The sequence below is a fragment of the Lipotes vexillifer genome, unplaced genomic scaffold, assembly GCF_000442215.2.
Source record: "Lipotes vexillifer unplaced genomic scaffold, Lipotes_vexillifer_v1.1 scaffold342, whole genome shotgun sequence".
Lineage (NCBI taxonomy): Eukaryota > Metazoa > Chordata > Mammalia > Artiodactyla > Lipotidae > Lipotes > Lipotes vexillifer.
The window spans coordinates 2,468,306-2,493,986 of record NW_006786802.1 but is presented as its reverse complement, the minus strand read 5'-3'; the positions used below and the strand labels follow the sequence as shown (position 1 = coordinate 2,493,986).

Genomic DNA, 25,681 nt, shown 5'->3' with positions numbered 1-25,681 from the left:
ATTTTTGGTTAGATCTGAGAAAAAGAATTTAATATAAATGTAAATGAATGTATCATGCTGATGATTGTTGGTTTTGAGAAGATGGGCCAGTAATATACAGCCCATATTGAACATAGTAAGTGTTTAGAAAATGTTGATTGACCCAAATTGGTACCTTCATCTAAGAGACTAGAGAAACTGAGAATCTGTAGTCTTTAAGAAAGTTCTGTTTAACTGAGTTTCAGGATCATGTGTATATTTCATGCAGACACTTAGGATGATGGCGACTAGGAGTTTCCCTTCTGTTGTGTGGTGTTCATACCACAGAAAATAAGCAACTTCTGACAGGTGCTTCCAGAGGCAGTGTAGCTAATTACAAAGGGTAACTCACCTGTAAGACCAGACTTAAGACTGGTTTGCTTTCTCATTCAACAAATATTCTCAAGGTATGCTGTATGCCAGATTGTGTCCTGGACACTGGGGCTATGTCAGTGAACAAAACAGCTATGAATATCCTGGAATTTACTGATGGCTTGGATCTAGGGTGTGAAAAAAAAGAAAACAGTGATGACTCCAGTTGGATGAATGGTATAAAAGCTAAAGTCCTTACAAATGCCTAAAAAAGTCTTCAGTGATTCTAGCTGTGCTACCTCTCTGAATTCATCTCCCACCACTTTCCTCCTCACCCTTTCCACTCATGCCACATTAACCTCCTTTTTCATTCTTCAGATATGCCAAGCATACTCCCAACTCAAAGCCTTTGCTCTTGCTGTTTCCTCAGCCTAGAGCATGTTTCTTCAAGATGCTCATGTGGTTTACTTCCTCGCTTCCTTCAGATCTCTGATAACCTGGCTACTATATAAAATAATAACCACTAGCATCCTCTCCTACCTCAGGACTTGCTTTCCCCCTTACTCTGCCATTAGTGTTCCTGTTAGTATTTATCAGTGTCTGATGGTTGCTAGGTAGGTAAATAGAAAGAAAGAATTGTTTGTCTCAAGATAATAAATACATAGAAAGAGAGAGAAAGGAGAGAAAGAGAGGGAGGGAGAGAGGGAGAGAGGAAGGAAGGATAGATGGATTGTTTATTATCTGTCTCCCTGCATTAGAATATAAGCTTTATGAGGTCTATGACCAGTGTTGTATTCAGTGCTTGTAGGCGTTCCATAAATATTTACTATTTACATTTATTGAGGGGAAAGAACAAGTCTAGCGGGGCAAAAATCAAGAGTTAAGAGTTAAGAGCACGTTAAGGGTGAGATGTCTTTTAAATATTCTAGTAGAGGAATTAAATAGGCCGTTTAGAGTTACAAGACTAGATCTCACAGCAAAAGTAAGGGCTGTATATATATATATATATATACACATACACACCCTTAGGATATGTATAGTGTCATTAGGATACGGATGGCTTTTAAAGCCATGGAATTAAGAGAGGTTACCTAGTAGTATGAGTTGATAGACAATAAAACAGGTCTGAGGAGTTAAAGAGATACTCTTCTTGATCAGAATGCACAGGAAGCTTTAAACTAAGAACTTAAACAGGGCTACCAAGAAGCCACATGCTGACCATGAGGACTACAGGCAGAAGTTGTTTGTGATCGTCGTATGTCATTTCCTTTGTGGAAGCGCTGCTACCTGTGGGCCATGTGGTGAGATGCTGCTGGCTGCTGTTGCTTCTCCTCCCAGCAAGCACTGGTTCATATACAGGGAAGAAGGTGGCTGTAAGAAAAGCTGTTAAATATAGGGAGAAATCTTCTGAATGTAGTTAATCTACCTAGATCATCTTATTGACCTAAAAAAATTACAGAATTAATTTCTTTGAAACAGAGTGAAAGTCTTGGCTCTACTCTTGTTTAATTCACAGAGAAAACATAGATTTATTTCTGTATGGCGAATTTCTGTGTTTTTCTGTATCTCATGAAACTTGAATAGTTCTGTTGCCAGGTAAAAATTTTGCTGGGTGTTTTTACAACTGTCTCTAGAATAAACACATTTAATACATAAGGAAATATAGTCTATCTTGAATAGTAAAGAACTCTTTAGCTATCTTAACCTTTCAGAGTTTGTTGGAAAAATTAGAAAAGATATTTTATTAGCCTATGTATTTTTTTTAACATCTTTATTGGAGTATAATTGCTTTACAATGGTGTGTTAGTTTCTGCTGTATAACAAAGTGAATCAGTTATACATATACATATGTCCCCATATCTCTTCCCTCTTGCATCTCCCTCCCTCTGACCCTCCCTATCCCACCCCTCTAGGTGGTCACAGTGCACCGAGCAGGTCTCTGTGTGCAATGCGGCTGCTTCCCACTAGCTATCTATTTTACGTTTGGTAGTAAATATATGTCCATGCCACTCTCTCACTTTGTCCCAGCTTACCCTTCCCCCTCCCCATATCCTCAAGTCCATTCTCTAGTAGGTCTGTGTCTTTATTCCTGTCTTGCCCCTAGGTTCTTCATGACCATTTCCTTTTTTTTTTTCAGATTCCATATATATGTGTTACCGTACGGTATTTGTTTTTCTCTTTCTGACTTACTTCACTCTGTATGACAGACTCTAGGTCCATCCACCACACAACAAATAACTTAATTTCGTTTCTTTTTATGGCTGAGTAATATTCCATTCTATATATGTGCCACATCTTCTTTATCCATTCATCTGACGATGGACAAATAGGTTGCTTCCATCTCCTGGCTATTGTAAATAGAGCTGCAATGAACATTTTGGTTCATGACTCTTTGAATTATGGTTTTCTCAGGGTATATGCCCAGTAGTGGGATTGCTGGGTTGTATGGTAATTCTATTTTTAGTTTTTTAAGGAACCTCCATACTGTTCTCCATAGTGGCTGAACCAATTCACATTCCCACCAGCAGTGCAAGAGTGTTCCCTTTTCTCCACACCCTCTCCAGCATTTATTGTTTCTAGATTTTTTGATGATGGCCATTCTGACTGGTGTGAGATGATATCTCATTGTAGTTTTGATTTGCATTTCTCTAATGATTAATGATGTTGAGCATTCTTTCATGTGTTTGTTGGCAGTCTGTATATCTTCTTTGGAGAAATGTCTATTTAGGTCTTCTGCCCATTTTTGGATTGGGTTGTTTATTTTTTTGTTATTGAGCTGCATGAGCTGCCTGTAAATTTTAGAGATTAATCCTTTGTCAGTTGATTCATTTGCAAATATTTTCTCCCATTCTGAGGGCTGTCTTTTGGTCTTGTTTATGGTTTCCTTTGCTGTGCAAAAGCTTTGAAGTTTCATTAGGTCCCATTTGTTTATTTTTGTTTTTATCTCCATTACTCTAGGAGATGGGTCAAGAAGGATCTTGCTGTGATTTATGTCATAGAGTGTTCTGCCTATGTTTTCCTCTAAGAGTTTGATAGTTTCTGGCCTTACATTTAGGTCTTTAATCCATTTTGAGCTTATTTTTGTGTATGGTGTTAGGGAGTGATCTAATCTCATACTTTTACATGTACCTGTCCAATTTTCCCAGCACCACTTATTGAAGAGGCTGTCCTTTCTCCACTGTATATTCCTGCCACCTTTATCAAAGATAAGGTGACCATATGTGCATGGGTTTATCTCTGGGCTTTCTATCCTATTCCATTGATCTATCTTTCTGTTTTTGTGCCAGTACCATACTGTCTTGATTACTGTAGCTTTGTAGTATAGTCTGAAGTCAGGCAGCCTGATTCCTCCAGCTCCATTTTTTGTTCTCAAGATTGCTTTGGCTATTCGGGGTCTTTTGTGTTTCCATACAAATTGTGAAATTTTTTGTTCTAGTTCTGTGAAAAAAATGCCATTGGTAGTTTGATAGGGATTGCATTGAATCTGTAGATTGCTTTGAGTAGTATAGTCATTTTCACAATGTCGATTCTTCCAATCCAAGTACATGGTATATCTCTCCATCTATTTGTATCATCTTTAATTTCTTTCATCAGTCTTAGAATTTTCTGCATACAGGGCTCTTGTCTCCTTAGGTAGGTTTATTCCTAGATATTTTATTCGTTTTGTGGCAGTGGTAAATGGGAGTGTTTTCTTGATTTCACTTTTAGATTTTTCATCATTAGTGTATAGGATTGCAAGAGATTTCTGTGCATTAATTTTGTATCCTGCTACTTTACCAAATTCATTGATTAGTTCTAGTAGTTTTCTGGTAGCATCTTTAGGATTCTCTATGTATAGTATCATGTCATCTGCAAACAGTGACAGCTTTACTTCTTCTTTTCTGATTTGGATTCCTTTTATTTCCTTTTCTTCTCTGATCGCTGTGGCTAAAACTTCCAAAACTATGTTGAATAAGAGTGGGGAGAGTGTGCAACCTTGTCTTGTTCCTGATCTTAGTGGAAATGCTTTCAGTTTTTCACCATTGAGGACGATGTTGGCTGTGGATTTGTCATATATGGCCTTTATTTATGTTGAGGAAAGTCCCCTGTATGCTTGCTTTCTGGAGGGTTTTTATCATAAATGGGTGTTGAATTTTGTTGAAAGCTTTCTCTGCATTTATTGAGATGTTCATATAGTTTTTCTCCTTTAGTTTGTTAATATGGTGTATCACATTGATTGATTTGCGTATATTGAAGACTCCTTGAATTTCTGGGATAAACCCCACTTGATCATGGTGTATGATCCTTTTAATATGCTGTTGGATTCTGTTTGCTAGTATTTTGTTGAGGATTTTTGCATCTGTGTTCATCAGTGTTATTGGCCTGTAGTTTTCTTTCTTTGTGACATCTTTGTCTGGTTTTGGTATTAGGGTGATGGTGGCCTCGTAGAATGAGTTTGGGAGTGTTCCTCCCTCTGCTATATTTTGGAAGATTTTGAGAAGGATAGGTGTTAGCTCTTCTCTAAATGATAGAATTTGCCTGTAAAGTCATCTGGTCTTGGGCTTTGGTTTGTTGGAAGATTTTTAATCACAGTTTAAATTTCAGTGCTTGTGATTGGTCTGTTCATATATTCTGTTTCTTCCTGGTTCAGTCTCAGAAGGTTGTGCATTTCTAAGAATTTGTCCATTTCTTCCAGGTTGTCCATTTTATTGGCATATAGTTGCTTGTAGTAATCTCTCATGATCTTTTGTATTTCTGCAGTGTCAGTTGTTACTTCTCCTTTTTCATTTCTAATTCTATTGATTTGAGTCTTCTCCCTTTTTTCCTTGATGAGTCTGGCTAATGGTTTATCAATTTTGTTTATCTTCTCAAAGAAGCAGCTTTTAGTTTTATTGATCTTTGCTATCGTTTCCTTCATTTCTTTTTCATTTATTTCTGATCTGATCTTTATGATTTCTTTCCTTCTGCTAACTTTGGGTTTTTTTATTCTTCTTTCTATAATTGCTTTAGGTGTAAGGTTAGGTTGTTTATTTGAGATGTTTCTTGTTTCTTAAGGTAGGATTGTATTGCTATAATCTTCCCTCTTAGAACTGCTTTTGCTGCATCCCATAGGTTTTGGATCATCGTGTTTTCATTGTCATTTGTCTCTAGGTTTTTTTTGATTTCCTCTTTGATTTCTTCAGTGATATCTTGGATATTAAGTAGTGTATTGTTTAGCCTCCATGTGTTTGTATTTTTTACTGATTTTTTCCTGTAATTGTTATCTTGTCTCATAGCGTTGTGGTCGGAAAAGATACTTGATACAATTTCAGTTTTCTTAAATTTATAGCCTATGTATTCATGCTTAAATTCTTGACGTTAAGTTATATCTTTTTCATATTTGTGTTCAAGAATTTCACTTAAACTTATTTCTCTGAAGATCTGTCTGCTTTGGGGGGAAAAACTGTGATAGGTTCTAGTAACTAAAGGTAAAGAAGGGCAAGAGACTGAAGAAGGCTATTCTGCATCAGGTTGTATTCTGCATCTAAGAATGTTTGTTTTATCCTCTCTGTGAAGCAAATTTGATTATTTTTTATTTTTTTATAAATTAATTTTTTTAAAAATAAATTTATTTATTTATCTTTGGCTGTGTTGGGTCTTCGTTTCTGTGCAAGGGCTTTCTCTAGTTGCGGCGAGCGGGGTCCACTCTTCATCGCGGTGCGCGGGCCTCTCGTTGCAGAGCACAGGCTCCAAACGCGCAGGCTCAGTAGTTGTGGCTCACGGGCCCTGTTGCTCTGTGGCATGTGGGATCTTCCCAGACCAGGGCTCGAACCCGTGACCCCTGCATTGGCAGGCAGACTCTCAACCACTGCGCCACCAGGGAAGCCCTATAAATGAATTTTATTTATTTATTTTTGGCTGCGTTGGGTCTTCGTTGCTGCGCATGGGCTTTCTCTAGTTGCGGCGAGCTGGGGCTACTCTTTTTTGCATTGTGTGGGCTTCTCATTGTGGTGGCTTCTCTTGTTGTGGAGCATGGGCTCTAGACACGTGGGCTTCAATAGTTGTGGCACGTGGGCTCAGTAGTTGTGGCTCACAGGCTCTAGAGCGCAGGCTCAGTAGCTGTGGCGCACGGACTTAGTTGCTCCGCGGCATGTGGGATCTTCCCGGACCAGGGCTTGAACCCATGTCCCCTGCATTGGCAGGTGGATTCTTAACCAATGCGCCACCAGGGCAGTCCAAATTTGATTATTTAGATGAGCTTTTGTTAAATCATGGATTTCATTTGGGCCAGATTTATTCTCAGCTTTCCTTTGTCAATCGTTGAGTAATTACAAAAATAGCAGTAGATGGGAACGGTGAAATTCTGTTTGTCAGAGATAGCCTTAATATTTTCATGCTTATGTTTGCCTTCAAGCTCAAGTTTTTTTTTTTTTTGCGGTACGCGGGCCTCTCACTGTTGTGGCCTCTCCCGTTGTGGAGCACAGGCTCCGGACACGCAGTCTCAGCGGCTGTGGCTCACGGGCCCAGCCGCTCCGCGGCATGGGGGATCTTCCTGGACCAGGGCACGAACCTGTGTTCCCTGCATCAGCAGGCCGACTCTCAACAACTGCGCCACCAGGGAAGCCCCAAGCTTAAGTTTTGAAGGAGGAATAATAGGGAACTTTGCCTTATCTTAAACATTTAACCTTTTTTTTAATTTTTACTTTTTTTTTTTTGGCTGTGCCACACGGTGTGGTTGGTGGGATCTTAGTTCCCTGACCAGGGATTGAACCTGGGCCCTCGGCAGTGAAAGTGTGGAGTCCTAACCTGGACTGCCAGGGAATTCCCATAAACATTTAACTTTTTTTTTTTTTTTCTTGCGTTATGCGGGCCTCTCACTGTTGTGGCCTCTCCCATTTGCGGAGCACAGGCTCCGGACGCGCAGGCTCAGCGGCCATGGCTCACGGGCCCAGCCGCTCCGCGGCATGTGGGATCTTCCCGAAACGGGGCACGAACCCGCGTCTCCTGCAACGGCAGGCGGACTCTCAAGCACTGCGCCACCAGGGAAGCCCAACATTTAACTTTTAAGAGACAAACTTCTTAGTTGTCTAAAGTGCAGATTGTCCTTTCACACAATTTCACCAATTTCAGTGGTGGCTCTTGGTGGTGTAACGTTTAAATTCCAAGAATGGTGACAGAAATCACTAATATTTATTGATAATATAAAGTTCTGATTAGCTTGAAATTCCCATTCATGAAGTAATTGAAAGTAGTTCAGGTCTTTTTGACCTAAAATAATGTTCTTTTTCCTCCTCTTTAGTCTAAAGCACTTAGGATCTCTACCCCACTTACTGGTGTGAGGTACATTAAGGGTAACAGCCCTTGTGTGACTCCAGTTTCTACAGCTACACATAGCTTGAGTCGTCTTCACACCATGCTCACAGGCCTCAGGAATGCACCAAGTGAGAAACTGGAACAGATTCTAAGGTTAGTTTGAGCCATTCTTGTCTTCTAAGATTTGGTTGTTGACTATTTTCCAATTTTCTATTTTAATTTTTCACCCTTTGTGCCTTAATTCACCCATTGATAATTTTATATCAATTGCATGCTCAGTTCTGTTGTTAGTCCTTAGAGGACATAGCAATATAAAACGTATGAATAGAAAATGACCCTTTTTTCTCAGTATCTTAGTCTTCTTGGGCTGCTATAACAGAATACGGTAGACTGCTTATAAACAACAGAAATAAATTTCTCACAGTTCTAGAGGCTGGAAGTCCAAGATCAGGGTGCTAACAGATTCAGTGTCTGGTGAGGACTGCTTCCTGGTTCATAGATAGCTGTCTTTTGCTGTGTCCTCATGTAGCAGAAGGAGGCAAAGGAGCTCTCTAGGGTCTCCTTTATAATTCCATTCATGAGGACTCCACCCTCATGACCTAATCCCTCCCAAATGCCCCACCTCCATACACCATCACATTGGGGATTAGATTTCAACATATAAATTTGGGGCAGGGGGTGAGGAGGGGGGCAACACAAACATTCAGTCCATAGCTCTGATTATTTTTTAACATAGTTCAGGAGACAGTAACTAATAACACTAGACACTGTAGAATAAAGCACCAAACTATTACCAGTTGTTCTCTCTTCAGATTTCAGGGAAGCGGGGGATCTGTAAAGATGGGTGTTTGTCAAAGGGCTTCAGGAAGAGGATTGGACCTGAGCAAATTTCTGAAGGGTTGGTCAGATTTGAAAGGATAGCCAGTTAGATTCATAACCAATGTAAAACCACTGTAACTTTCTAAGTTTTATAAAACACCCTTAGCCTGAAAAGGAAGTCAACTACCTTTAGTTCCTTTGATCTGTCTGATACTAGTAGGAATATCAGGGAGCATTAGTGAAGAACACAATAGACTGAATTTCATTACCTGTGCATAATTTTTGGCAAATTTATTTGACAAAATTACCTCCAAGACTGCTCCTGTTCCTAAAAATTTATGATTTAATGATGTAGACTCTATAGGAGCCAATTTGATTTCTGGTGATGTGGTGTAAGAAAGCTCTGTATAAACATACAATAATTTCCCACTCATAGCTAGACTCATTAAATACCAAGGCTGACTAATTTTCCTGTACATTTTCATGAAGTCTACTTTATTCATAAACTTGATTGTGATTGACACCCAACAGGGTTTGTCTGTATGGCCTCTTCCTAAGTCATATTTCTCAGATGGACCTTGTTTACCTAGAATTCAGAAACATTTTATAAATACATTTTAGAAGCCTCTCTTAACTGTTATGTCTTCCAGATCTCTTTACAGTCTCTAACTAGGAGTAGCAGCTTCTTTAATCTTAAATAACCATTAGTGGAGTTAAATATTGCCAGTAGATACTAGGTAAAACCAAAGGGTCCTGTTTTTGTAACCTCTGTGTATGTTCATAAATAAGATTCTTCTTGCATATGATATTCAGTAGCCATCTCTACCAGGATTATAACTGATTATATTTCCTTTATAATTTTCTAAACTTGCTGCATTTTTATAGAGAATATTTATGTTTATGATCGAGATAAAGACATAGTTGTTACAAAAGCCCACATGGTGATCATCTGTATTATGCTTCTGCATTGAACATATATTGTCTTTCTAGTAAAAAAAAAAAAAAAAAAAATCAATGAAATAAACTTCATTTTAGAGGAAAAAATGTGGAATGCCAGTAATGATTTATATAAGTTTGTTGTAGTATAGATCATACACCCCTTCATTCTGTTTTTTTCTAGGAGTTCTTAATAAGAGTTGTACTGCCCTCTACGGAAACAGTTGAGGGCAGTTTTGTTTGTCATCAGTGACTGCAGATGTGTAGGCTAGGTGGGTCATGCACATCAAATAGGCACCGGTCAAAGTTGCTAAACTTAACTGCAGTAAAAGGTACAGCTCCATGAAAGAAATATTTTTTCACTCAAATGGTAATACTAACACCTTTGATAAGGAATTATGGGATCTCCTGGATTAATAGGGAAGTGTATAGTTTCTATTTGAAGTATTTTATATTTACAGGTTAAAATTACTCTGAAATTACAGAGTTGTAAATAGTTTATCACTTTGTGACTTGACAAAACCTTTAAATCAGATAATTTCTTCTTATTTTTTTAGGACGTGTTCCAGAGATCCAACCCAGGCTATAGCCAACAGATTGAAAGAAATGTATGAAATATATTCTCAGCAATCCCAGCCAGATGAGGATATCAGTAATTGTGCTAAAGGTAAGGCTTAATATTATCTATACTGTTCTCATCTTTGAAATTTAACTACATGCATTCCTTTCTTGGAAACCGAGTCAGAAATATGAAGAAAAAATTTGACTTTAGACTGAGGGCCAGAATATGGATGTCCACTTTTTCTGTCAACCAACTGATTTCTGGGCCATTCTCAATAAGAGAGAAATTTTAGACTGATAATCTTTATTATGTTGGACTTCTGGCACTTTAAAAAAATCTTTGGTTTTATTTGTAGACTGGATTTTCAGTATAGAACTATAGTGATTCTTCAAAATGTTAAGAACAAGGACAGAATATAATTGTTGTTACATGCCCAGACCCATTGGAGTTGTTTGATGTCATGAAGTATGAATACCAAGTAGGAGTGGAATAATAAACCAATTACATACGTCTTAGCATAGAGCTGCTCTATTCAAAATACAAAAAAAAAAAGTGTGAATCTTGGTGGAATGCTACTGCAGTTTTTATGTGAAAACTTCATTTCACAATTTTAGAAAAATTTCAGTGTTACCATGAAGAAGACATTAAGGAGTCTTAGGGATGATTGAAATAGCAACTGTAGGAAGTGCATGTATATGAAGTGTTGGGTTGGTTTTTAAATTTTATTCTGCTGTAGGGAATGGGATGGATCCTCATTTTCCCCAATATTTATGTTCTTTGCATGTGATTTTTGTGTTTTTTATTATTTATGCAGAAATTGCCAGCAAACATTTTCGTTTTGCAGAGATGCTTTACTATAAAGTATTAGAATCTGTTATTGAGCAGGAACAAAAAAGACTGGGAGACATGGATTTATCTGTGAGTAAATAGCTAATGTACTGAGCACCACAATAAAATGTAGTTTCCTTTCAGCCCCACCCACCAAAAGAAAAGCCATTATTGAAAAAATAATATATGGCTTTGAGGGAATAAGATTGGCATCTAAGGAAACTTGTGTTCTGAGTCCTCTTACCTCCAGTCCCCCACTTAGTGTTTCTCATTGCAGCAGTTTCTGTGGGTAGTAAGACTCTGTAGTCAAGGATTAAAACATTCAGACTTAACCTTAATTGAGGTTTTTAAATAACATAGAGTTTTAATTCAAGCCATGTACAGAATAAATTGAGTATTGACTATATAGGAATTTAACATAAATATTCAACCATTGATCTTTGGCTGAGATAATTTTTCTAGATTGTACAAGTGATATTACTTTTAATGACATCAATAAAAATAATTTTTTAAAAATTAATTTTTAACATTTTAGAGAAAATTGTAAAATTGACAAATAATTGTTCTAACTCCTTGTAACTATTTATACTTCTCTTATTCTATATAAAAATATGGCTGTGTATACAATGGAATGTTACTGAGCCATAAAATAGAGTGAAATTCTGCCATTTGCAGCAACATGGATGGACTTAGAGATTATTATGCTTAGTGAAATAAATCAGAGAAAGAAAAATACAGTATGATATCACTTACATATGGATCTAAAAAATATGCAAAACAGAAACAGACTCACATATATAGAAAACAAACTTGGGTTATCAAAGGAGAGAGGGAAGGGGGAAGGGGCAAATTAGGCATATGGGATTAACAGATACTAACTACTATGTATACAGATAGGTTAGCAACAAGGATATATTGTATAGCACAGTCAGTTATAGCCATTATCTTGTAATAACTTTAGAGTATAATCTGCAGAAATACTGAATCACTAGGCTGTATACCTGAAACTAATATAATATTGTAAATCAAGTGTACTTCAATAAAAATATTATATGGCTGTATATGGTTGTAGGAATTTAAAAGGCTGTTTTAGGACAGTTTTTTTATTTTGAAAACATACAGAAGGGTATATATAAAGGTTTCTAAATGTTAAAGCTTTGTTTTTTTTTAATAGGGCATTCTGGAACAAGATGCATTCCACAGATCGCTCTTGGCCTGCTGCCTTGAGGTCGTCACTTTTTCTTATAAGCCTCCTGGGAATTTTCCATGTATTACTGAAATATTTGATGTGCCACTTTATCATTTTTACAAGGTATTTTTAAAAATCTGAAACTGATGAGGAAATTGTGAATGAGATCCACTTCCTGTGGTTAGCCATCTAATTCATTTTAATATATGAGTACATTTCTTCTATTTTTAATTACATATTTAATAATTTCCACTCTAAATGGGGAGCAGAGAAGAAATAGGAATCTTAATAACTATATATATTTTCAATGTATTATATAGACCTATTTTGTGTAAAACTTTCATATAATTCCTCCTTTTGTCTGATAAAGTCTTTTAGAATACTTTCATTTTATGAGCTAAGAAGGTTTTAGAAAAGTAGCAAACATATCACTAGCTAGTCGTGATAGCAACCTTTTTTTAAAAAAAATTTTGACTTATTTATTTGGCTGCGTCAGGTCTTAGTTGCGACATGTGGGATCTTCGTTGCGGTATGCAAGATCTTTCATTGAGGCGCGCAGGCTCAGTAGTTGTGGTGGACAGGCTTAGTTGCCCTGCGGCACGTGGGATCTTAGTTCCCCAACCAGGGATCGAACCTGCGTCCCCTGCACTGGAAGGCAGATTCTTAACCACTGGACCACCAGGGAAATCCCCACAACCTTCTTTTTTATTTTATGAAAATTAAATGAAAGTGTCTTTCAAAAAAAAAAACAACTCCTTTTCACATGTTATATAGAGGCACAGAGTTATAGCATTGATTTGGTTTCCCTCTTAATATTGATTTAGTGTATGGATTTAATTCTCCTACAGTAGTCAAAACTAATAGTGGCATAAACTGAATGTTCAGAGTTTTTAAATGTGAAATTTTGGGACTTCCCTGGTGGTGCAGTGGTTAAGAATCTGCCTGTGAATGCAGGGGACACGGGTTCGAGCCCTGGTCCGGGAAGATGCCGCAGAGCAGCTAAGCCGGCAAGCCACAACTACTGAGCCTGCGTGCCACAACTACTGAAGCCCGTGTGCCTAGAGCCCGTGCTCTGCAACAAGAGACGCCACCACGATGAGAAGCCCGTGCGCCACAGTGAAGAGTAACCCCCTCCGCACCGCAACTAGAGAAAGCCCATGATCAGCAGCAAAGACCCAATGCAGCCAAAAATAAAACAATAAATAAATAAATATATAAAAAAATAAATAAATATGAAATTTTGAGTAATGTTTTTTAATCTCAATAGACAAGGCATGTTTTTTAAAGATTTTTGAAATTTTTAATTTAAAGATTTTTGAAATGTATCACTATACAAAAGATTTTATATAATTCATACATGCAGTTTAAATAATTATTTATAAAGATAGTGAAAGGAAGAGCACCTGTTTCAAAATAGTACTATTCTTTAAACTTGTAACTTTTGATAAATTGACTTTTTTGTTTCTATAAATATGTAAAAAAACTTAAATAAGTTAACCAATTTTGCTTTTGCACTTGAACAATTTTTTTGTTAAAAAATTATTGTTACTAAACAAACCAAGACATTTTTAAAAATTTCAGGTGATAGAAGTATTCATTAGAGCAGAAGATGGCCTTTGTAGAGAGGTGGTAAAACACCTTAATCAGATTGAAGAACAGATCTTGGATCATTTGGCATGGAAACCAGAGTCTCCACTCTGGGACAGAATTAGAGACAATGAAAACAGAGTTCCTACATGTGAAGAGGTTTGTGAAAAGATGTTAACATCTTTCTATGATAAAAGTATATCAATATATAGTCTATTCATAATTCTCTTTCACCGACCACAGTTAAACTTAGCATCTTCCTCATGAGTATGGGAGGGTAATAGCTGGGTTTAATTTGGTACAATCACCCCTATATCTAAGAGGAACCAAGAGTCAGAAATAATTTGTGACTGTCCCAAGGTTTCAGTGACAGAGTAAGAGTTCAGTGTTCTTTCTTGATTTTCTAATCAAGTTTCTATATCTTAAAATGGTTGTCTAATTCTCCAAATCAGTAATGAAGGTTAATTTATATTTAGTATCCAATTATTAGATTTGAATTTTTTAAGCCTGCCAGAATTTTTTTTAACTTCAGTATGAAAGTGGAAAAGACAGGGGATTTTATTTAGGTGGAATAACTGATGAGCCAAGATAGTTTTCTTTTGCCTTAGATTGTTATTATATTTCTAATTAAAATACTCTTTTGAATAATGGCATTCTGTGTAAACATTCCCTAATAGGTCATGCCACCTCAGAACCTGGAAAGAGCGGATGAAATTTGTATTGCTGGCTCCCCTTTGACTCCCAGAAGGGTGAGTGAAGTTCGTGCTGATGCTGGAGGACTTGGAAGAAGTAAGTTTAAAATATTAAGGGAAGTATTTTGGGGCCTAGCATCTGGAGATTTAAATTCCATCTAAAACTACAAGTGAAGTTAGTAGGGTGTGTATAGAAGAAAATATTCTGTACATTATAGTACCACGTGAATCACTTTAATGCTTTTGAAAAATATTAAAGAACAGGAAAATGCGTGAAAAGTCAAGTGTCTTTTAAAATAGATAGAATGCTGTATAGTAATGTGATTCCTATTTATTAAGTGTATCTTTTTTCTGTAAGCATGCAAAAGGGCTGAAATGGAAAAACAAAACTATTAATGATTATTGTTGGGTAATAGAATTCTAGGTGATTTCTGTAAATTTTTAAAGATGAATATGTATTACTTTTAAAATCAGAAGAAACAGAAAAATCTTCTTAAAGGTAGAGTGTATGATCTAATTAGGTACAGATGAGCCATTGAGTTAAGAGGACTGAATGGCCTGAGCATGTTCAGCTTTTTTTTTTTTTTTTTTTTTTTTTTTTGGCTGTGCCTTGCAGCTTATGGGATCATAGTTCCCTGACCAGGGATTGAACCCGGGCCCTGGAAGTGAAAGCAAGTCCTAACCACTGGACTGCCAGGGAATTCCCAAGCGTGTTCAGCTTTGACTCTTGTCAGTTGAGCAGTGCTACCCTGGTTAATACAACAGCATTGCTGGCCCTGAGGTACAGAAAAGGGAAATTTTGCTTTTCATCTGGTTACATTTTAGGCAGTTCTTTATAACATCTGCCAGGTGCAACGTTTAAGTTTACATACTTCAGATAAAACTACTTTTAAAAAAAAGCAATTCTGTAAATCCAGAGAGTTCTAAATCCTTGGATTCCATTAGAAGGATATTCTTGTTTCTAGATCAACTTTTTAATGTAATTGATAAGCACTGGCTATAGAAGGAAGATCAATTTTAAAATGAGGAATCACTCTGTGTCAGTGCATACTGAATGAATATGGATGATCTATATGAAAACTTACTCATTTTTGAAAGAGGAGGCATAAAAGCTTAATGGTTTATTTTTCTGCTTATTATCCACTCAGACCCATAGATCTGATAGCTGGTCATCCTCAGTCCTGTTTCTGTAGAGTTTTTCCTTCCCTAATCAATGGACTTGACTTTAAACTTCATTTTTTTGTACTTATCACTTCTCCATTTTCATGAGGTCTTTTAATATTTTACGAGATAATGATCATAATCTGAAACACTTTTTTTTTTTGGCCGTGCCCCGTGGTATGTGGGATCCTAGTTCCCCAACCAGGGATCAAACCTGTGTCCCCTGCGTTGGAAGCATGGAGTCTTAACCACTGGACCGCTAGGGAAGTCCTTGAAACACTTTTAAAAAAATTGTATTGAGGTATAGTTGACTTACAATGTTGTGTTAATTTCTGCTGTATAGCAAAGTGACTCAGTTATACATATTCTTTTTCATAATGGATTATCAAAGGATACTGAATATAGTTCCCTGTGCTATACAATAGGACCTTGTTGTTTATCCAGAGATAATGATCATAATTAATGTATTCTTCCTAACTCTGTAGCTTTGTTCCAAATATAAATCTAGTACATTTATTTGCTTTTGTATCACCAGGAAATTATAATGTTAAGCCACAGTCTGTCAGAACTACTCCTGTCAGTCCTCTTATGAACTCCCTACATAGATTTTAATATTTAAAACCCAGTGATGTGCAGTTTTTACAGCTGGACATGGAAGAGGGAAAGGGATGCCTCTCAAAAATTCAAACAGTGGTGTGAATACTTAACTATAATGGTTAACAGAGTTTCTTTGTGGGATGTTGAAAAAGCTTTGGAAAAGATGGTGTTGGTGTTTGCACAGCACTGTGAATGCAGTGCCGCTGAGCTGTATACTTAACAGCGGGTGAAATGCCAAGTCCTATGCTATACGTATTTTACCACAATTTTAGAAAGCTAGTAATATACCCAGAACCACTGAATTGTACAATTTAAGTGGGTGAAATATGTGTGAATCATATCTCAGTAAAGTTGTTTAAAAAAAAATAAACTAAGCTTAATTGAATCCAAAACATGTATGTCCATTCTTGCTAAAGAACCGAATTGAATTTTAGTAACTTTCTACATGTAAAAAATGATAAAGATGAAAATGCATAAAACAGGGGGTAAATGCTCCCAGATGATACATAGTAATATCAAATCCATCAAGTCTTATCAAGTAGTATCTTTACAGTGAAATCACATCTTACATGAGTGTTCTGTAGAAATTGAATATGGTAGAAAAATAGAAAATTATTTAAATTGCCCCTCAGTCCTCAGGACCCTGTGGTAGTAGAGGGCAAAGTCTAGTTTGATTTAGCAAAAGGTGGAGTGAAGAAGGGAACACTGTGAGACACATAGAGAAAAATCCTTCCTTTAAATTTTGCTCTTAATAGTATTCAGTTGAATTTTCATTCATTGAATGTAGCTATGATGTAACTCCTGTAATTTTTGTTTTTTGATTATATAGTATTTCAAACACTAATTAGTTGTGAACATCACTTCTAGGATGGAAGTCAGATCTGTCTCCTTGAGTTAAATGATTTTTTTTTTTTAACCCTAGGCATAACGTCTCCAACCACATTATACGATAGGTACAGCTCCCCAACAGCCAGCTCTACCAGAAGGCGGCTGTTTGTTGAGAATGATAGCCCCACTGATGGAGGGACACCTGGCCGCATCCCCCCACAGCCTCTAGTCAATGCTGTCCCTGTGCAGAATGTATCTGGGGAAGCTGTTTCTGTCACACCAGTTCCTGGACAGACTTTGGTCACCATGGCAACAGCCACTGTCACAGCCAACAATGGACAAACAGTGACTATTCCTGTACAAGGTAAGGAAGGCAGAGTTGAATATTGCGTTCATTCTCTGTGGCACTTATTAGAAAGTTACTCGAAATTTGGCTGGAATGATGATATGAGAGAAGAGTGGGGGAAAGGGGCTGGGAGGGGAAATAATTGAAAACCTCTGCCTGGAGAATCTTATAGTATCAACATTTTCTTCATGCTTTTTTTCTCTGAAACAAATTTTAGGCATTGCCAATGAAAATGGAGGAATAACATTCTTCCCAGTCCAAGTCAATGTTGGGGGGCAGGCACAAGCTGTGACTGGCTCCATCCAGCCCCTCAGTGCTCAGGCCCTGGCTGGAAGTTTAAGCTCTCAACAGGTGACAGGAACGACCTTGCAAGTCCCTGGTCAGGTGGCCATTCAACAGATTTCCCCAGGTGGACAACAGCAGAAACAAGGCCTACCTTTAACCAGCAGCAATATTAGACCCAGGAAGACCAGCTCTTTATCGCTTTTCTTTAGAAAGGTAATTTTTCTAAAGAAAAATGTACCCTTACCACTTCTAGAGCTTGGGAAATACAAGGGTTAGATAAACAAAGTTTGAGATATTTTTGTTTATCTACTAGGTTTATCACTTAGCAGGTGTCCGTCTTCGGGACCTTTGTGCTAAGTTGGATATTTCAGATGAACTAAGGAAAAAAATCTGGACCTGCTTTGAATTCTCCATAATTCAGTGTCCTGAACTTATGATGGACAGACATCTGGACCAGTTGTTAATGTGTGCCATTTATGTGATGGCAAAGGTGGGTACCATTAGGAATTTAAAGGAAAAAGTAAAGATGCTACTTCCTTACTCTCAGAACACTTTTAATAGCTTTATTGAGATAAAATTCACATGCCGTATAATTCACTCATTTAAAACGCACAGCTCAGTGGATTTTAGTACATTCATAGGTATGTGTGACAATCACCACAGTCAATTTTGGAATATGATATTCCATTGTATGCATATATAATATTTTGTTTACCATTCATCAGTAATGGACATTTAGATTATTTCTACTTTGGGGCTATTATAAATAACGCTGCTATGAACATTTGTATACAGGTTTCTGCGTGGACATCTTTTCATTTTGCTTCTGTGTATACCTTAGGGTGGATTGCTGGGTCATAGGGTAAACTCTATGTTTATTGGAGGAACTGCCAGACTGTCTTCCAAAGTCATTGCACTGTTTTACATTTCCACTGATAGTATATGAAGGTCCTTATTTCTCCACATTCTCATCAACACTTTTTATTATCTGACTTTGTTTTTTAAAATAATTTATTGAGGTGAAACTCACATAACATTACCCATTTTAAAACAAACGTTTCAGTTTTAAAATTGGTCACTTTTTTCTTCTTTTTCAAGGTTTGTTTGGCTAGTCTAAATCCCTTGAAATTCTTTATGAATTTGTCAGTTCTGACTTCTTGTCACAAAGAAGTCAGGTGGGGTTCAGATAGAGATTATGTTGAGTTTGTAGATCAATTTGGAGAATATTGCTATCTTAACCATATTTCACTTTCTGATCAATGAACGTTTGGGACCTATGCTTTTCTTCATGGGTAGTTTATTGAGGGATGATTCTTTTTCTTGTTATGAGTCTATTCAGATTGTCTGTTTCTTCTAGAATCAATTTTGGTAGTGTATGTCTTCCTAGGAATTTGTCTGTTTCCTCTGGGCTTTCTAATTTGTTGGCGCACAGTTCATAATATTCCTTTTAGTCCTTTTTATTCTTTGTCAGTAGTAATTTAACAATCTCTCTTTTTATCTTAGTGTAGCTGAAGGTTTATCAATTTTGTTGATTTTGTCAAAGAACGAGATTTTGGTTTCACTTATTATTATATGCTCTAATCTTTATTATTTCCTTCTTTTTGCTTGCTTTAGGCTTAGTTTTGTTTTGTTTTTCCTGGCTGTGCCGCACGGCTGGTGGGATCTTAGTTCCCTGATCAGGGATCGAACCCAGGCCATCAGCAGTGAAAGCGCCAAGTCCTAACCCCTGGACCGTCAGGGAATTCCCTAGGCTTAGTTTTTGCTCTTCTTTTTTCAGTGTCTTAAGATGAATGGTTAGGTAATTAATCTTTCTTCTTTTTTACTATAGGCATTAAGAGCTATAAATTTCCCTCTAAGCACTGCTTTAGCTGCATCTCATAAGTTATGGTATGTTGTGTCTTCATTTTCATTCATCTCAAAGTGTTTTCTGATTTCTCTTTTGATTTGACTTACTGGTTATCTAGGTGTGTTAATTTCAACAGATTTGTGAGTTTCCCAAATTTCTGTTAATGATTTCTAGTTTCAATCCATTGTGGTCAAAAAACACACTTTGTATTAATTACTTCAATCCTTTTAAATTTATTGAAGTTTCATAGCCTAGCATATGGTCTATCCTGGAGAATGCTCACAATGCACTTGAGAAGAATGTGTATTTTATTGTTGGGTGGAGTGTTCTATAGATGTCTGTAAGGTTTTTTAGTGTTTTTTATAGTGTTAAAGTCTTCTGTTTCTTTGTTGATCTTCTATCTAGTACCCATCCATTATTGAAAGTGGGGTATTGAACTCTCTAAATATTATTATTGAATTGCCCTTCATTTCTGTCAGTTTTTACTTCATATATTTTGGTACTCTGTTATTAGGTGCATGTGTTTTTTCTTTGTTTTTTTGCATGTGTGTTTTTAATTGTTGTACCTTTCTGATGGATTGACCCTTCATCATTATGAAATGTCCCTTTTTATCTCTAGTTTTTGTTTTAAAGTCAGTTTTATAGTGTGATATTTGTATAGCCACCCAGCTTTCTTAGGGTTGCTGTTTGCATGATATACCTTCTTTCCATCATTTTCTTTCATATCTGTTTGTTTGTTTTAAGGTAAAGTGTGTCTCTTATATAGGGAGTATAGTTGGATCTCTTTTTTATCTGGTCGGACAATTTCTGCCTTTGATTTTGTTGTTTAATCCATTCATATTTTAACATAATTGTTGTAACTGGATTTACATCTGTCATTTTACTTTTTGTATTTTATGTATGTCTCATGTCTTTCAGATACTCTCTTCCCCCTTTACTGCTTTCATTTTCATGTGCATTCATGGCATTTTAATTTGTGATGACTTTTTTTTTTTTTTGCGGTATGTGGGCCTCTCACTGCTGTGGCCTCTCCCGCCACGGAGCACAGGCTGTGGATGTGTCCAGCAGCCATGGCTCACGGGCCCAGCCGCTCTGCCGCATGTGGGATTCTCCCGGACCAGGGCACGAACCCACATCCCCCACACTGGCAGGCAGACTTCCAACCACTGCGCCACCAGGGAAGCCCTCAGTGATGACTTTTAAACTTTATTTTTCTTAGTGGTTTCTTTGAGGCTTACCATATACTTTTTCTTTTTGCTCTATCCCCCCCCATTTTTTTGCCCCATCTTTATTGATATATAATTGACATATCACATTGTATAAGTATAGAATGTACAGTGCGATGATTTGATACATGTATATATTGCATTATGATTACCACCCAGCTACTTTTTCTTGGTAGTAAGAATATTTAAGATCAACTCTCCTAGCGACTCTCAAGTATACAATTCAGTTTGTTAACTATAGTCATCATGCTACAAATTAGTTCCCCAAAATTTATTCATCTTATAACTGGAAATCTGTACCCTTCAATCAGCATCTCCCCACTTCCTCCAACCCCCACATATACATCTTTACTTATGAAAACCAGCTTCAAATTTATAGTAACTGAATGCCAGTGAGATATAGAAGTGTTACTTTTATGTAACTGTTTCCTTTTTGTTACACAGTGGTAGTATTGTTATACATATTATATCCATGAATGTTATAAATTCAAAAACACATTGTTATTATTTAATATTTTTATGACTTTTAAAGGAGCTGAGACAAGAAAGGAGTGCCAGTATTTATTTATAGCTTTTATCATATTAACCTTATTCACTATTTACTTATTTACCTTATTTCTGTCTGTTGGTTCCTGGGGATTTGAGTTGTCATCTGGAGTCATTTCCTTAGCCTAGAATAGCTTTCCTCCTAATCTCCTCCTTTGTGCTGTTTTTGGCAAATATATATATCACGTTTCTTCATGTATGTATGTTGTTTTATACAATTTAAAAAAAATCAGTTAAGAGAAGAAATATGCATTTTATACTGCCTTTCCAGTTACATAACAATCTTTACCATTGCTCTTTGTTTTTTCACTTGTATTTGAATTTGTGTGGGGTCACTTAACTTTTATTTATTTAATCTATTTATTTGGCTGTGTTGGGTCTTCGTTGCTGTGCACAGGCTTTCTCTAGTTGCAGCAAGTGGGGGCTGCTCTTCATTGCAGTGCACGGGCTTCTCATTGTGGTGGCTTCTCTTGTTGTGGAGCACAGGCTCTAGGCGTGTGGGCTCAGTAGTTGTGGTGCACGGGTTTAGTTGCTCTGCAGCATGTGTAATCTTCCTGAACCGGGGCTTGAACGTGTGTCCCCTGCATTCCCACCAGGGAAGTCCTGGGGTCACTTACTTTTAGTATGAAGAACTTTCCTTAGTATTTTCATGTAAGATGGTTCTGCTAGCAGCATATTTTCTTTCTTTATGTTTATGTGAGATTGTATTTATTTCACTTTCATTTATGAAAGATAACCTTGTTGGATACCAGATCCTTAGTTTTTACTTTGTCCATCGTCTCATAGCCTCCATGGTTTCTAATGAGAAGTTTTCTGTTACTTTATCAGTTTCCTAGTAAGCAAAAAGTTGCTTTTCTCTTGATGCTTTCAAGATATTCTCCCTTTCTTTGGCATTCAGCTTTTTTACTCTGTGTCTTGGTATGGAGCTCTTTGCATTTGTCCTACTTGGAATTTGTTAAAATTCGTGGATATGTAGATAGTTTTTAAAATAAATTTGGGAACGTTTCAGCCTTTATTTCTTTGAACATTTCTTTCAGCTCCTCTCCCTCCCCTCCTTCTGGTACTCCCACACTCTCTTGGTGTGCCACATTTCTCTGAAGCTCTGTTAATTTTTCCTCATTCTTTTTTTCCTCTGTTCTTTGGATTGCACAACTCCATCCTCAGGTTTGCTAAATGTTTTTGCCAGTTCAAATCTAGTCTTTCATTCCTCTGATGAATTTTTTGTTACTATAATTTTTTATTCTAGGTCTTGGCTCAAATATCATTTATTCCCTCTGTTGTTACTGAATTTTAGATTTTCTTGAATATATATTTCTTTATTTGTTATATGCCTTTTGGGGCCATTTCCAGAGGCTTTAAATGATGTTTTTTAATATAATTTTCACCAGTTTCACTGGGGAGCAGGTTCACGGACCATCTCATAGTATTATGCTGGAAGTCAAATTCTCTCTCAGAGAACTCTTATTCTTTGCCAGGTCACAAAAGAAGACAAGTCCTTCCAGAATATTATGCGTTGCTATAGGACTCAGCCACAGGCCCGGAGCCAGGTAACTTACTACATTTTCTCTCATGGCTGAAAATAAAGATGAAAGTCTTTGAGGCATACAAAAACGTTAACTACAGTTGATTCTGTGGCCTTTTCTCCAGGATAAAAAAACTACGATTCTACTTTAAGGGAAGTCTTTATTTTAATCTTATTTAATTATTGACAGATAGCAACGCATCTTGATTAACAGACAGCTACACATCTTGATTAGTTTAAGTTCTCTTTTCACCAAAAGGTAATGATGTGAAATAACTGATTCCTTTTTAATTCAGATAATCACAAGACAGATGTAAATTAGGAAGCTGTTTGGATTCCATGTCACCTTGAATTCAGTCTGGTTTAGGAAACATAATGCTGTACATTTAACCAAAACAGCATTAAGTGAAATTTTAAAACTCATTTTACCTTTAATGCTATTCAATGGTTTCAAGAGGTAGGTAGGTATGTGAGATCTTTGTATTGATATTTGACTTAGAGTGACTTGATTTTACAATTGCATATTATTACTGCTCTGTAGTATTATAGGCAGTACTTGGAAGTTGAAGCCTGACAGGCCCTGATGTAAATCCTGTATCTGTTTAATAGATATGTAACCTTGGCTGCATTTATTAACCTCCCCTGAGTAGGAAAACTACTACTATATGGAGTTGTGAGAATTAAATAACATGTCAAAGTCACATAGTCTAGGATGTGCTCAATAAATAACTCGTTTCTGTTCCCTTCTCATGACCTGTCTAAAGGTATATAGAAGTGTTCTGATAAAAGGGAAAAGGAAAAGAAGAAATTCTGGCAGCAGTGATAGCAGAAGCCATCAGAATTCTCCAACAGAACTAAACAAAGACAGAAGTAAGTGGGATCCTTATGAACTTATAAAATGAAATTAAAAGCTTCTCTTATTTTTTAGGCCTAGGACTAAGGATTAATAAATTACTGTTTTAGAAACTATGAAAATATTTTATTGGCAAAAGATTTGTTGGACAATAAACCAAATTCTAAATTTAGTTGCAGAGCTGTTTGTCCTTTATCCCGTGGCTTTGAGGCACATTGTGCATAACACTTTTCTCTAGAGGGATTAGCAAAGGATGGAGAAGGCAGGCATTTGTTGACTTGAGTTCGAGAAAAATGTGGCATGTCAACAGAAACCATGCTATGGAAACACTATCCTTAATGGTTGGTTTATACCACTTAATGCAGGGCTCAGGTCTTAGAAAGCTTGGTGTAAATTAATGAACACTACTCAGTAAGCCCTTGCTACATTAATAGCATGGTAGTACAGTTAGTATTTTTTTTTTTATTAATTTCTTTTTGGCTGCATTGGGTCTTTGTTGCTGCGCATGGGCTTTCTCTAGTTGCAGCAAGCTGGGGCTACTCTTCGTTGCGGTGCGTGGCCTTCTCATTGCGGTGGCTTCTCTTGTTGCGGAGCATGGGCTCTAGGCGCGTGGGCTCAGTAGTTATGGCTCACAGGCTCTAGAGCGCAGGCTCAGTAGTTGTGGCGCACGGGCTTAGTTGCTCTGCGGCATGTGGGATCTTCCCGGACCAGGGCTTGAACCCGTGTCCCCTGCTTTGGCAGGCGGATTCTTAACCACTGTGCCACCAGGGAAGCCCTGAAGTTAGTATTTAATATCTTATCTGTGCTTTGCTCCTTGGTATGAAGAATAAGAGTGCCCATTTGCTGCTGTTCAGTAAGTAGAGCAGGTAGCCATTCACCCTTATCTTACTGAATTTTCTTTTTAAAAGCAATCTGCACTAGCAGTCTTCCTGTTTAACACTTTTTGTTCCACCGGTTATAGCCAGTAGAGACTCCAGTCCTGTCATGAGGTCAAGCAGCACCTTGCCAGTTCCACAGCCTAGCAGTGCCCCTCCTACACCTACTCGTCTCACAGGTGCCAACAGTGATGTGGAAGAGGAGGAGAGGGGAGACCTTATTCAGTTCTACAACAACATCTACATAAAACAAATTAAAACATTTGCCATGAAGTACTCACAGGCAAATGCAGTAAGTTTGATGAGGATCATTTCACACTTTTTTCACTTGTGAGGAATGAGGAATCACTTATGTTTGAGCTGCTTCTGTGTAAACTAGTTTTACAAATAATTCTTTTTGTTAAGTAAGACTAAGGAAGTCTCTAACAGAAATAATGGGCTTAACCAACATAATTTCTACTGTTGTGAACCATTAAACAAGATGATATTTGGATTCCCTACATAGTATAGTAATATGAGACAGATTGCATAGGTTCAAATTATCCAAAACTTACCAGTTGTGGTGACCCTGCAAGTTATTTAACTTCCTCTGTACCTTGTTTCCTTATATATAAAATGGGACTAGAAGTAGTCCCTCGCTTATAGGGTTGTTGTGAGGATTAAATTACATAATGTATTTAAAATGCTTAAAACAGTGACTGGCACAAAGAAAGCACTTACATGTTTGCTATTTGTATGGTTTTCTTTAGGTTAAATTTTTGCCGCTAATACATCACTATCTACCATTCATAAAGCTACTGGTTTATTATACCTCTTCACTCTTTCAATAAAAATAACCATTTTCAGAAACTCCTGGTTAGAAATTTCGTTTACCTTTCTTAGAAGTTTCTTTTGTTAAACAGATGGATGCTCCTCCACTCTCTCCCTATCCGTTTGTAAGAACAGGCTCTCCTCGCCGAATACAGCTGTCTCAAAACCATCCTGTGTACATATCCCCGCATAAAAATGAAGCAATGCTTTCTCCTCGAGAAAAGATTTTCTACTACTTTAGCAACAGTCCTTCAAAGGTGAGCCTAATATAAATCTTGGCCTTTATTAACCCCAAAATGCTTAGGATTCTAGAAACAGGGTTTTTGGGAAACCCTCAGCACTCACGTGAGTGATGGGATCTGTCAAGAAAGAGTGACCAGTAAGTCCCAAAGCAGCAAAAAACAAGGGTTTGGGGGGAGAACTTCAGAGCTGGAAATCGGGTAAGGGATCTGGATTTTCATTCCTCCCATTTCCTATTTGTACATTTGAATATTCTGCTATAAATCTGGAATTTTATTTTTTTATTCCATTTGTAAAACTTTTAAAATTCCAAATTTCTGTTAGGGAAGGA

At 37.0% G+C, this 25,681-nt stretch overlaps 1 protein-coding gene across 2 annotated transcripts in view; it reads left to right on the top strand.

Moving 5' to 3' along the window:
- Positions 1–25,681, top strand: part of RBL2 (RB transcriptional corepressor like 2) — a 45,762-nt gene that overhangs the window by 16,581 nt on the left and 3,500 nt on the right. Inside the window, exons 9-21 of one of the 2 annotated variants that reach the window (XM_007459460.1) lie at positions 7,589–7,755; positions 9,915–10,024; positions 10,734–10,837; positions 11,922–12,059; positions 13,518–13,682; positions 14,201–14,312; positions 16,896–17,165; positions 17,365–17,645; positions 17,746–17,922; positions 22,526–22,597; positions 23,337–23,442; positions 24,387–24,592; positions 25,203–25,367. In XM_007459460.1, the coding sequence (XP_007459522.1) occupies positions 7,589–7,755; positions 9,915–10,024; positions 10,734–10,837; positions 11,922–12,059; positions 13,518–13,682; positions 14,201–14,312; positions 16,896–17,165; positions 17,365–17,645; positions 17,746–17,922; positions 22,526–22,597; positions 23,337–23,442; positions 24,387–24,592; positions 25,203–25,367 (2,073 nt within the window). The remainder of the gene's footprint in view (positions 1–7,588; positions 7,756–9,914; positions 10,025–10,733; positions 10,838–11,921; positions 12,060–13,517; positions 13,683–14,200; positions 14,313–16,895; positions 17,166–17,364; positions 17,646–17,745; positions 17,923–22,525; positions 22,598–23,336; positions 23,443–24,386; positions 24,593–25,202; positions 25,368–25,681) is intronic. The other variant, XM_007459461.1, reaches the window with a different exon arrangement.